Source organism: Anopheles funestus, chromosome 3RL (genome assembly GCF_943734845.2).
Source record: "Anopheles funestus chromosome 3RL, idAnoFuneDA-416_04, whole genome shotgun sequence".
Classification (NCBI taxonomy): Eukaryota; Metazoa; Arthropoda; class Insecta; order Diptera; family Culicidae; genus Anopheles; species Anopheles funestus.
This window is the reverse complement of record NC_064599.1, coordinates 67,752,446-67,765,398: the sequence shown is the minus strand read 5'-3', so window position 1 is coordinate 67,765,398 and position 12,953 is coordinate 67,752,446. Positions and strand designations below refer to the sequence as shown.

Sequence of the window (12,953 nt, the reverse complement as noted above, 5' to 3'; positions counted from 1 at the left end):
TTATGTGTGAGCCTTGTTTACGGTGCCCAATACGACCTTATTTGCAAAATCACGATCCCTCCAAGAAAACCGATATTTACTTTAGATGGCATAGATGTGGGATTGGATGCCAGGTCATAACTGTCGGCCCACCACCAGCCACAGGAGTTGTCCCTTTTTTTCATTTTTTCCCTCTCTCATGGTGCTGCAAATATTGTGCTTGCTTGAGCAAAATGAAGGAAAAAAAACATCCTCTAACTTTCAACACACGGTTGGTGGAAACGAAAATTTATCGCCCCAAATAAAATCGATCCACAATCCGATCTGTGGTGGAAGACGTTTAGTACTAACGGGTCAAACCTTTTATTGCTGGGGCGTCGCATCATTCGTCTTAATGTAAACAATGCCACATAACAATGGTGCTGTCCCCCAAAAAGCCGCATGCCTCGATGGACCAGATGGGAAGCCCTTCCGGAAATTGATACCTTACACGATACTTACATCAAAGATTGTCTCTGTTGAGGAAAAGGGAGATAAATTTGCCTACACCTACACCCAAACGGTTGATGGCCGATGACGAAAGGTGTTATAACGTTATTCCGATCACAAATACGCAACCACGCTGCCCCTTGTTGGAAGTTTTGGGCGGTGGACATAAATATTGGACCGCTTATTTTCCATCCGAAGAATGGATGGGATCTATTTTAACATCTCTCTTTGCGTTAGGCTCCACACGCAAAAGGATGTTGGATAAACATAACAACGGCCAAAAAATATATCTACGGGAAGATAAATCTCACCAGCATCCCCCATCCCGTACATCGGTGTCCGGCTGTTCGAATGTAATATATTCGATCATTCCACCATCTTGAGAATGGGAAGAAGTAAGCAAATGGGAAAAATATGGCAACAGACACGCATCACACGTTGGAAGCATTTGGAAACGACTAAAGACACCCCAGAAACACACGCACCAGGCCAAAGAAATGCCAGAAATCGTAAATCCAGCCAGAAAGTACTTTCGTTTCATTTGCACAACATGATTTGCATACAGATGGTGCGGTATAAATTTCGCCATCGATTGCTTCTGGTGAAAAACAAATTGATTGTCTATTTTGCTCTTCAGAACCAATTTCGTGCTTAAGACATACGCACAAACCATTAGGAGGTACAAAACAAAAAGTTCGAGCAAAACCAAAAACACGTTGGCGAATAAATGGAACGAACAGAACAATGGCCGCTTAAGGATGGTTTCGATGGGAAGCATTTTATTTTATTTTTTTGTTGTCCCCTGTTGTGACACGCAACAGCAATACCGCAATAAAGCAACAAGACAAATTACACTAAACAGGGGAAAGTAATAAATGGAAAGCGAATCAGCGTACCTCTTCACACACTAATTGACAGTTCTTGTTGTCTTTCGTTTTTGTTGAATGGAGCAAAGAGGCGGTTTAGCTGAAAAATTGTGCTTCCAAACGGTCGTTGCGATAGCGATTTAATATTCCAAACAGGATAGAACACATTGACAGTTTTAAGAAGTGATTGCCGGGGACAAATTTATGGTCCGTAATTAGTTTAACGTCTTAAATCGGACGTGTGCTGTGAAACGATTGAGATATTGGTCTGAAATTGAAAATGAATGCGTTTTACGATGCTTTCCGAAGCAACGATTTGATGTTGCGATTCAAGTATTAAAACATTACTGTTCAATAAATCACTACTTCAATAAATTTGATGTGAACTTTCCCGATACGGCCACTGTATGATGTATTGAGACACATTGTATGCTCTCAATGTTTTTGAATTATTTTATTTCTATAGCAATTATTCCTTTATCATTTTAATATCGACAACTATTAACTCTGGAATAAATGTCTAGTTTAAAAAGCAGTTATTTGGTTATTGCAAAAGAAAATGAAATTTCAAAAAAGATTAATTTTTATAGACAGCATTAGTAGGACAAGGTTATGTTTGAATTTGATAAATTCCCAATGATTGGGGCGGGCTGGTGGTGTATGTGATAAACGGAGCCGGTCCAAACGTCAGGGCAGGGTATCAAATCCCATCCGGACCATAGCTAGGACTGACTATCCGGGTTTCTAGTAAAACAAGTCTAGATAAAAAAATGGCCGACATGACCGTAGCGGTCGTTAAGCCAAGAAAGAATAAGAAGAAAAATTATTCGATATTAATCAGAACCATTCCTATGGGTCAGATTGGATTGGATACATTATTCGAACTCAGTGCACTCTTCATTAGTAATGGTTAGGCCTAAGTAATGGTGACGACCTAACGAACAGTCCCGTATTCTGTAAAGTGAACGTATTATTCATAAGCGATTCATATTTCTCAAACTACTTTTCCATCTTATACGAAGCTTGCCAAACTCATTTTATCGATCGCATAAAATTCATTATCTCCTTCTCCTTTTTTCCTGGGTCTGCTCATGGTCAAGCAAGTCGCGAAAACATGACCTGGTCGCCAATGTTCAGGAAACTCGGTCTAGAGCTGCAGTCCTCCATTAACGGCTGCATCCGATCTCCGACAGGTTCAACTCCACCTGATCCAGCCAATGAACTCGCTGTGCTCCTCTCCGCCTTGTGCCGAACGGATCGCTGATGTACAACTTCCTGGCGTTGCATGACTCCGGCATCCTCATCACGTGCCCAAGCCATCGTAACCTTCCGGCTTTGACCACCGTCAGGATATCTGCATTGCCAATAATTTATTTTAAGTATAATTTTGGGCTGGCGGTGAAGTTTGTCGCAATTGTAATACGTTCGGATTAAGTGATCTTACACCGTTAGCTTTCCCTTTGCTACCGTTTATTCTATCGTCCTAATTGTTAATTACAAATTGTTCATGTTGAGTTCATTTTTAGTTCGAGTAGCTATAACCCTTTAATTAATTTGCCCTACATTTGTGTTGTCTACATATATAAAACTATACTTGTCAAGAATTCTACATATAAACAAGCAAAACAAAACAAAACAAATTCGTGAAACGTTAAATTAATCCACGAAACCTAACAGAGTCTTTAAACGGTTGTCTGTTTTACATACTTATTCATTTCAATAAAATAAATTGAACTATCAATAATTAGACATGCAAATAATGAGACAAAACCCCTTCCCAACTTAGTTCAATCAAACACAATTGAAACTCCGAATCAATCGTCTAAATTTTGCACATTTGTCCATTCTCTTGCCATTAAAATTTGAAATTCATGTGTTGTTTACATGTTTATCTGTTGCACCCTGTTCCTTTTGCGTTCTATCCTATGTTTTGCTTCTGTTATGTGTCTTTTTGTTTCAAAGTTATTCCTTGCTACAATCCTTTGGACAATCGGCTTGTTCGCAGACGTCACAAGCATCTTTGCTATCAACTTCGTACGATTTAATGGCATTCAAATCTAATCAAATAAAAAATATAAATAGAAAATAAATTTCGTTGACGGAATGTTACGATAACAAGTATCATAAATACTCACTGGGATCGTAGTAATCATACACGACCACATATGCTGGACGCTTCAGAGCCACCTTCAACCGTCTGTAAGCCGTCACGGTGAAGCAGTTCCGTTCGATGCCCATACTGTTGTAATACACAACAACGGATGTGCCGCCGTACCTAATCTCGGTGTGCTGTAAATGGTTGCATTGGTTAGAAGGGTTTTCTTACATATTTAAAAATGTATAATTATCTCACCTGTATCGGATTGAAGGAAGTCTGCTCGCTGATCGGATTCTGATCGACAACGAACCCGCTAGGGAAGGTCACCTCGATCAACGCCAAGTGGGAACGTTCATTGGACCCTTTCGTAATGAAGTTAGCACAAACCGTTAGTCGAAGTTCGTCGTCAGAGGTCGTTTTCTGTTTCTCCAGATCCAGGTTGAAACGGTTCTCGAAGTTCACGAGATTTAAACTGTACTGATAGATCACCTGCAAAAATCCGGTCCCGACACCTTCGACGTTGGTCTCTATTAACTTTGTGTCCCCCGGTATGTCCTCGAAGTTGACAATTTTGTTGTCTTCGGAGTTTACGTGGAGTTTTTGGGTTTCGTTGCTGAATTTCAAGTGTATGGTGTAGTTGTTCCGCGAGGGAGAGATTTTTTCCGCCAACTTTGTCAGTGCCGTCAATCCCACGAAGGTGTCCTGAGCATGTGCAAAGCTTCCGGTAATGTAGCGTTGATTCATCAGCCATCGCATTACCGAAATACCTTCATAGTAATGTTGCGCCGTTACAAATGACAACAAAGCGTAAGCGGTTGTCTCTATACTGTTGTTCGTGTTCCAGTTCTGTACACGATATATATCGTTACCGTAATTTCTGCGAGTAGAAAGATCGATGAGTTTTTCTAACGCTGTAGTCTTCTTTTCATGTCCGTACAACATTAACGCGTAGGTCGCAATGGACAGATCGTAAGGATTTTGGATGTCTTCCAAGTTCGAACTTAGATAATTCATTGCCTTTTGGATCACTGCCGTGTGCTTTTCTCCAGCTTTCTCGTGTTCTAGAAGCGCTGTTACCACAAAAGATGTCAGTGAAATGCCATTTCGCAGACCGCCTTGCATTTCTTGATGAATCACAGCACCAACCTCATCGAATCTTCCCGAGCTGTGCTGCTTCGAAGCAAGCCAATCATAAGCTTTCTCGACCATAGCCACATCAACCTCGCTTATATATTTCGACGCAGTTTGCATCGATTTAGCGACGAAAGCGGTAAGGAAGACGCTGCCACCCTTTTCTTGCCATACACCAAATGATCCATCTGTCTGACGATAACGCATCTGATTTTGGTACCCTTGGCGCAACAAACTGGTAGCTTTATCGATGATATTCTGTTCCTTCGAACAAATAGCATGTAAGTAGTCGAGCACAACGATGTTTGGGGCAAGTTTAATCATGTTTTCCACTCCATTACCAACCGGGACAGTAAGCAGATCATCCAAGATTTTAATAGTAAATATTTCAAACAGATTTGCTAGAAGTACAACAAATATTTCAATGCCATCAATAGAAAAAACAATTTCTTTATGCTTTCTGCTACTCACGATTTAGTCGGAACTCAACCTTTTTCGAATCCATGTCAGCTTTTTTGACGATGTTTAAATAAATGCGGAAGGTTTCATTGCTGTATGTGTCGAAGTGGAAGAACCGCGATTCCATCTTTCGTTGTACCAAACTTTCTGGCGTAACTCGAATTACTTTCTCTAGCCCTTCCCTTTCGTGAATGGATTTGATCGTAGCTTCAATCCGTACAGTTATCTCTCCGAGCGATCGTGCCTTCACCAGAAATGAGATCGGTACACCAATCTTTGGAGGAACGCTCACGGATTTCGTGAAGCTTTCATCTGTAGACAGGAGACTGTTATGTACTGAAATGGAATAGATTACTTCAAGAGAATAAAGACACTTACCTTCCAGAGGACGTCCAATCAATTCCATCTGATTGAACACATTATACAGGGTGACATCAGCGTTGTACTCTCTTTCAAGATTGTTAAACAGTGTAAACTGCAACTCGACGACTTCACCTCGTTTGATGGAGTACGGAAGATTCTCCACGATGTAGAATGGTTGGATCGTTGTGAACTGAATGGGCTTTTTGATGATGCCCAAACCATACTCCGGATCAATCGAGAATCCCGTCAAGTACCAAGATGTGATTGTATCCGGTACTGCCTCGATCATCGTGTTCGTTCCAGACCCTCCAATGGTCACATTCTTCCATAACCACGATTCTGGAAAGTTTGTCCGGTACGAGGCTAATTTGGCTATGGAATTGTATGTATACAATCCTGTTCGTGCCGAAATATCGTGGACTTCATTAAACTTGATGTCACCCAACGTCTTCGCGAAAAGTCCTGTGCTCTGTAAAGTGAACATACTAATAATATGTTTTCACGTTTCCGAAATAACTTCAAAACCTTACATGAAACTTGTCAAACTCATTCTCTTCGATCGCATGAAATCCTTCAAACAACTGCATGACGTCCTCCCAGAATATATCATGGTTCGCGTTGTAGTACAGCAAACTTTTGTCGTATGCAGCCAATCCCACGTACGCTCCCGGTCGTCCAGACATTCGGAGTTCGATTTGCTGTCCCGGCTTAACATGCTGCTTATCTATGCTCAACTCGAACTATTTTTTAAGAGAAACAATTAAGAGTCTGCGTACTTTGTTGGTAAAAAGTATAATAGATTGAAGTTTTACTTACACTGTTACGTAACCCTACGAAATCCATGTCCAAAAAGTCGTACACCAATATGCGGTTCACTACAGTCGCTACGATAACTTTCGCCTTCGGCAGCATCATCTCCGTGGCGTTCAATTGTAAGACGTATTTGTTCGGATTTTGCATCCTCAAGAAACCGGAATCAATGATGTTGCCCTTCGACACAATGTAGTACACGAAGAATTCAACACGATTGCTACATGTAACCAGAAATTGCAACATACTATGCAAATGTATACTGCAGGTGAAAGAGCAAAAGATGTTACTCATAATCATTTGATTTTATAACGACTTCTTTAAACACGTGGTACTCACGGAGATTTTAGTTCTAGTTTGATGAACGCATTTGTGTCGAATCTCGCCTTGCTCACTTGTTCGTTAAAGAAAACATCATGTACATCGTTAGAAAACTGTAAAATTCGTTAAAACATCACGGAGTTTTTCATTTCATGACCATTAATACACTCTGCTTCACTGTTTTCGAAACCACTTACGCTTATGTCCATTCCGTCGATACTGTCGATTGGATTCAGCTCCAATTTGATCAAACCTTCATCATCACTTGTGGCAGTTGTTTCGTATCCGATCTCCATCACTTCCACCTTACCGGTGATACCTTTAGCAGGGGTTCCATCGTGATAACGGAACTGAAGCGCACACTTGAAGGGAAGTCCCGGTTGAAAGTAAGGAATATCTTTTAACAATTCCATTCGGTACGGATATTTGTACACAGTGACTTGAGTTTCTTTCACCACAGTCCGATCTACACCAGAGATAATAGAGAATCATTAGCAATTCCAAAACCCAATGTTGTACACATTCCTTACTTGTGTCCTGCTCGATGAAGGTCGTCTTTACAAGTACATCTTGTTGATCGTTGAACAGTTCCAGTTCTTCATTGAAACGGAGAGTCACCTGTCCTATCCCGGACATTTCGAACTCTTTCACCTGATCTCGCTTATCGTCCTCCAAATACAGCTCCACCTTGACATGCCCTTTCACTGGTTTTCCAAAGTGATAGTTGGCTGCTATCGTCAGACTCAAGCTTTGGTGCTCCTCCAGAGGAATAACGGTTGGTACCACCTCTACGTCAAACGAGGACAACACATACTCCTTCACCTCGAATGTCTTGGACACGAGTACTTCTCCGTCGACCAATACCGAGATGTTCCATATACCGAGCATTGGAGTTGGGGCGATTTGAAGGTTATTCTCAAACACTCCGGCGTACAATCTTGCCGAGGACCACTGCCGAACCACATTGTTTTGAGGATCGCGGATCGTCACTTGAACTGTTTCGATCCGTGTAGAAGGTTTCAGCTCAGTGTCTAGCACTATTACACGAAATTGAACCGTATCGCCTGGTTTGAACACGGGCTTATTGATCTGTATTAAACCAGATTCGGAGTTCCCTAAATACACCAATTCCGCTTCCTGGTGAAAGCTGAAGCCACGCAGTCCGTCAATGGTAATTTTGTAGTTTGCATCGGATAAGTTCTCTGGCATCTACGATATATCACATGTTAGACTTACATATACTCACTGGTCTGTTCGAATGCGTTTGTGCTTACCTTGAATGTAACTAACCGGTTCATGCTTTGCCGCACGTCAAAATTCTTCGATATATTAAGAACGTTCATACCGTCCTCTGCAACGCCTTCGATCCGTAACATCAGGTCTACCTTGCCCTGGTTGGTGTTAACATTGCTGAACGCAACCGAGTAGTCTTGATTGGGCCGAATGAATTTAGGACCCACAACCAACATGCTTAAAAAGTTACAATACATTCGATGTGTTAATCACCAAAATACATAATATGCCAAAGCGTTAGTTCCTACCCATGAGCAGCACCGATGGCTATTATCAACGTTAATATTTGCGATCTCACGAACTGCAACATTGCGCGTTGTGCGATTTTACGTCCACTCAAGATGGGGTCTACGATTGAACTGAATCATAAGCAGCTGGCATTCCTATCGGGACAGCTGTTTTGCAGATAGGGAATTCCGACTAAGGTTACTTTAAATAAACATGCTGCAACAATACCGGGTAATGATAAGAACTAACCGTGATGTTAGGGTGACCTCAACTCCACTATCAAATAGCATTGAAAGTATGATACAATACGATTGCACATCTTCCAGTACTATTTCTAACTTTCTTAAAGGTCAAGCCAAGTTGTGATCAGTAACATTGATGGATTCATTTATTTTATTTATACCAACAAATGAGAATAGTGCACTGAAAGTGTGTAGGGATCATTCGCTACTATGCACCGTGAATCAGTTACTTTGTAAGAACCATTACGAACCGAGTGAGACAACTGCTTTCCTATGATTTGTTTGAACTATCCATACCACTTTGTAACTAGGTCATTGTAGTTCGTGTCGGTTATGTATAGTTGTTCCTTCTTTCTTGGCCTGCTCGCGGTCAAGTTCGTCGCAAGGACACGGCCTGGTCGTCAATCCGTTTCCAGGAAACTCGGTCTAGGGCTGCAGTTCGCCATCCACCGCTGCATCTGATTTAAGAACAGGTTCGACACCAACCAACGAGATCACTGTTCTCCTCTACGTCTCGTGCCGAACGGCGTTGCATGAGTCCGGCATCCTCATCACGTGCCCCAGCCATTCTATCCTTCCGGCTTTGACCACCGTCAGGATATCTGCATTGCCAAACAGCTCAGCTAGCTCGTGATTCTTTCTTCTTCTCCACACGCTATTCGAAAACGGTTGCTGGAGTCTTCTGGATTGCAATAGTTGGTCGCAGGAGCCCGTAGTAAGCACGATGAGTCTTGATGCGCCTTCGTATTTCGCCGCTCGCGAAGTTACGATCGTACCAAGGAAGCAGAACTCCTCTACCACGTCGAGATCGTCGCCGTCAACTGATACTATGCTTTCGGGTCGGGCTCTATCACGGTCAGAGCTTCTGGCAAGCAGGTACTTTGTCTTCGTCGCATTGATCCTCAATCCAATGCTATCGGCCTCGCGTTTCAGTCGGGTGTACACGTCGCAGACCGCCGCAGATGCCCGTCCGATGTTGTCGATGTCATCCGCGATGCCTAGAAATTGGAGACAACGGGTGAAAATCGTGCCGATTTTCCTGAGCGGAAGACAGTATAACTTCTTTTACGGAGTATGACAGATCTCCGATATCTTAGAGATCCTGATTTCTGTCTTGAATGGTCTATTACGTTCTTGCTTTCTTTACTTCAAGCCTTAAGGTATAGTTACTTGTGGCATTGTGGTACAGTCTAGCTGTGTTAATTTCTATTCAATTTGTTTAAAAATTTAAGCCTAATTAAAACAATCTGGCGAGCAACAATGCAACCATAGTCGGGCTATTTATTAGATTCCTGCTATTTGTCTGCCTTCGGTTCCGGTATAATTCATCAGCCAATTTTGCAGGCCGGTTTTATTGTTCCGTTCTAGCGGCGGGTCGATTTGCTTGCAACTAAATTATTATACTTCCCCGCCTTCCCACAATTTTTCCATTCCAATTCACAAAGCGCTCCGAATCACAACCACCGCCAAAGTAAGTACTCGAGTTTCGCATTTCTAGCCCAAAATCCTCACCACATACCGTACGATGTTTCCAAACCCGAAACATGAAAACCAAGTCTCGCATTGAACTGGTTTTTGCCAGATTGTTTTCTATGGGTATTATACACTTTACGAAAACTTCACTTTGGAAGAATCCAGTTGCAGCGGGAACGCGAGCAGAAAAACCACGACGTTCATGCTAACCTGCCTCCCAACAATACCACGTAATTTTCACTGTGCTGTGTTTCCATATCGGGAATGGTGGGATGGAAGATGGTAAATGGTATGGCATTCTACGCTGCCATAACTTCGACACCCGGCCATAACAGAAAAAAAATACCAAAGCCAACAACTTTCTATCCATTATGTCCGCAAATACCCGGACCCGCACCACTTGAGGATATTTATGTTTCGGACTGCAAAAGTTTTGAATAATATGCTGTTGCAAAACCCGCAGAACAACTGTTTCCCCGGCCAACCGGGAGGGGCTGCGTCCGAACTTTTTCCGGTACGGTTCTTTGAGTTGTTAATTTTTCTTTCTATTTTTTGTTGTTGTGCTAAATAACCAATCCTAGCATTAGCAGCAAATATGAGACTGGAACGTTCATCAAGCAAAAAATATTTGATCCCAAATTTGTTCACATCAATTGGCTAGCATTAAATTGCAAATCTGATTTTAAGTGTAATGTAACACACTAAAGCACAACTTGCAGCAAGCATAACATCAACTATTTATCGTCGATTTTATTAATTCAAATTGCTAACATGATCAATTACGAAGCAACACACGTAACAGGATTAGCCGTGGTTGTAAAATTCAAATATTTCGTCCCATTTTTAACACAATACCCTCACACTTCCACACGTTGCGTTCGTGTGCGGTGTAGGGCGGTAGCGCATCAACAAAAAGTGTTTATTGCTTCCGGCGTTCGGTGCACGTGTTAGCGTTGTTGCCCGCGTAATAAAACAGTTTGTTCGAAGCAAAATTTGCTCTTCAACGCAGATTGTTTCGAATTTCGTTGGTGTAACGTAAAAGCAACAGCAGCAAAAGAAAGGTAAAATAAAAAATTACAACAACCAAACAAGGATTGCGTGAGCTGTACGGGTAAGGGAAAAGCGCTTTTACTAGTTTTACTTGCACGAACTTGTGCTCAGTGCCGTTGGATAAGCTTTCGCTCTCTATTAACGCTGGTTCACACTAAACCAAACATCAGGAATTGCCCCGGCACAACCATTTCCCAGAGCATTTTCCCTAACGAACTCGCGTCTTTCTATCACATTTTTCTCTGTTCGGAAATTTTCCACACTTGCAAAAACGCACCCGGAAAAGGATAAACTTTTTCTTTTGCCAGAAACACCGAAGCGCTTCAGTGAGTTTAAGCGCACACTTGCCCACTCGGCTAAATGCTGAATGTGGCCGATGTTCTCCTTTCTAATAAGCCGTTCTTCTCAAACATCCGAAAACCCCGAAAAACCCCGTTTTCCTTGGTCCTACGCAGCACTCCAGTTGCGAGTTGTTATTTTAAGTGAGTTCACTTTTTTTCCTCCTCTCTTCTATCGGTACACACACAGAGCTGCCGCAGGTTCAAAGCCTTAAAGTAACTGGACCTGAAGCTTTACGCTGTGGTCGCTCTTGTTTTTTTTCCACCCCACACAGCACACGAGCATTTTCTACGAACGGCCAAAACTACGCCACTGTGCTAATTGCCTTTCGCCACTCAAAAACCAAGACCCCAAGACCTGCAGCGAGTGTGGGGAGAGTGTGAGAATATTTTCCAAAACTTTTGCCAGAAACCAGCCAAGCCAATCGTAAGCTCGCACCCGTACCAACCGGAACCTTTTGTGACTCGAAAGCTCTAGCGCAAACCCTTGTACTACGGACGACCTTACAACACAAGCACACTCCAAACAGGTACGAAGACGCTCAGGTAGGTTTTGGGGAGTTGGGAGCTCATTTTGTATCCCTCTTGGCACACCTCCACACCCCATACACCTTCCTTCCCTGTAATACAGGGGGAAGGAATTTAATTTATACTTTCGATTTGCCTAGTGCTGGTGTAGCTCACAGACTAGGGGAAGATTTGCTGCAGGCGCAACCCAACGAGTTGGTTACGCTCTTCAACGCCTCCCATTAGGTTGAAATGAATTTTGATGATGTCGATACGCGGGGATGCGTAACCGGGCTTTTCGTATGGTGGAACTTCCCAAACTCACGCCACTTGATACGGATAGACACGCTAGTTAATGAATTTGGAACAAGTGACAGTCTGTCAATACTCCATGAGCCAGATCAAAATTGGTACGATGTGGGAGGGGTATGCACGTAAGAAGCTCACGTTCGATTACTTGTGCATCGTTTCCACGAGTCTTCGATAAGGGTTGCAAAGTGTGCAGAAGTGCGCTAGATGATACCGAGGCGGCTGGCGTTACCAACGTAATGTGAGTGTAATTTCGTACGTTGAGCAAAAGATCTTTTGAGGTAATGCGCACTTAATACGACAAATTGTGGAGTGTTGTTAACATGGCAAGTTTCACGAACTTAGAAGTTTTCTTCTTGTATAAGATATCGATGGATTTAAACGGGAAAATTTTAGTTTATTGTACTAAAAAATTTAATTGTATTTATGCTTTGTTTTTAGAACAAAAGAAAATGTAATTAATACTGCCAAAGTTCCATAAAAGGATTAAATTTTGTAATTTTTGTGTTAGTCACTCTGTAGTTTTTACAGAGTAAGTGTAAGAGTGTATTTTTTTCACATAAAAAATTTAAATTTAAATTTGATAGTTCAACCTTATGTTAAATTATTTTCTAATCTTAATCAGTTCGTTAAAGAGGGTTGCTGTAGAAGTATATAAACTGTTTATAACCATAAAGTACTACAAAACCATATTCTGGAGTTGTACTCCCAATGAAGTCTCATATTTGCCTGTGGACCTTCGATTCAGAACTGCGAAAAAGAAATTAATAAAGTTTTTTATACTATCCATCTGTGGATTCCATCTTGGCTAACATTTAAAAGATTCTTCTGCAAGTAGTAAAATATGAACAACTGTGTTATATAACCTCAACGCAAGGTGTCCAGTATCAGCCTGGAAAACATGGCTACTCAAACCAGCAAAACCTCGAGATACGATTATTATTATTCTGATAACCAGCAAACTCAAGCTTCCTTTTTCAATGAAATTTTTCCAGAT

General features: G+C 41.8%; 1 protein-coding gene across 1 annotated transcript; it reads right to left on the bottom strand.

Annotated features, from left to right (window-relative positions):
* Positions 1–2,787: 2,787 nt before the first annotated feature.
* On the bottom strand, positions 2,788–8,347 carry LOC125769010 (CD109 antigen-like). Its single transcript, XM_049437374.1, has 12 exons — positions 8,058–8,347; positions 7,791–7,986; positions 7,047–7,725; positions 6,714–6,982; positions 6,535–6,629; positions 6,202–6,457; positions 5,916–6,125; positions 5,401–5,854; positions 5,035–5,334; positions 3,688–4,964; positions 3,470–3,623; positions 2,788–3,391 (listed from the first exon to the last, which is right to left on the bottom strand). Exons 1-12 carry the CDS (start codon positions 8,117–8,119, stop codon positions 3,297–3,299), a joined length of 4,047 nt encoding a protein of 1,348 aa, XP_049293331.1. The 5' UTR covers positions 8,120–8,347; the 3' UTR covers positions 2,788–3,296.
* Between the last annotated feature and the right edge of the window lie 4,606 nt (positions 8,348–12,953).

Excerpts from the sequence above, each read along its gene's own strand:
- LOC125769010 (XM_049437374.1), bottom strand. The coding sequence starts at position 8,119 with ATGTTGCAGTTCGTGAGATCGCAAATATTAACGTTGATAATAGCCATC. Across the intron at positions 6,983-7,046 it reads CTTCATCGAGCAGGACACAA|ATCGGACTGTGGTGAAAGAA; the intron begins GTAAGGAATGTG and ends TCTCTGGTGTAG. Across the intron at positions 5,855-5,915 it reads ATGAGTTTGACAAGTTTCAT|AGCACAGGACTTTTCGCGAA; the intron begins GTAAGGTTTTGA and ends TTCACTTTACAG.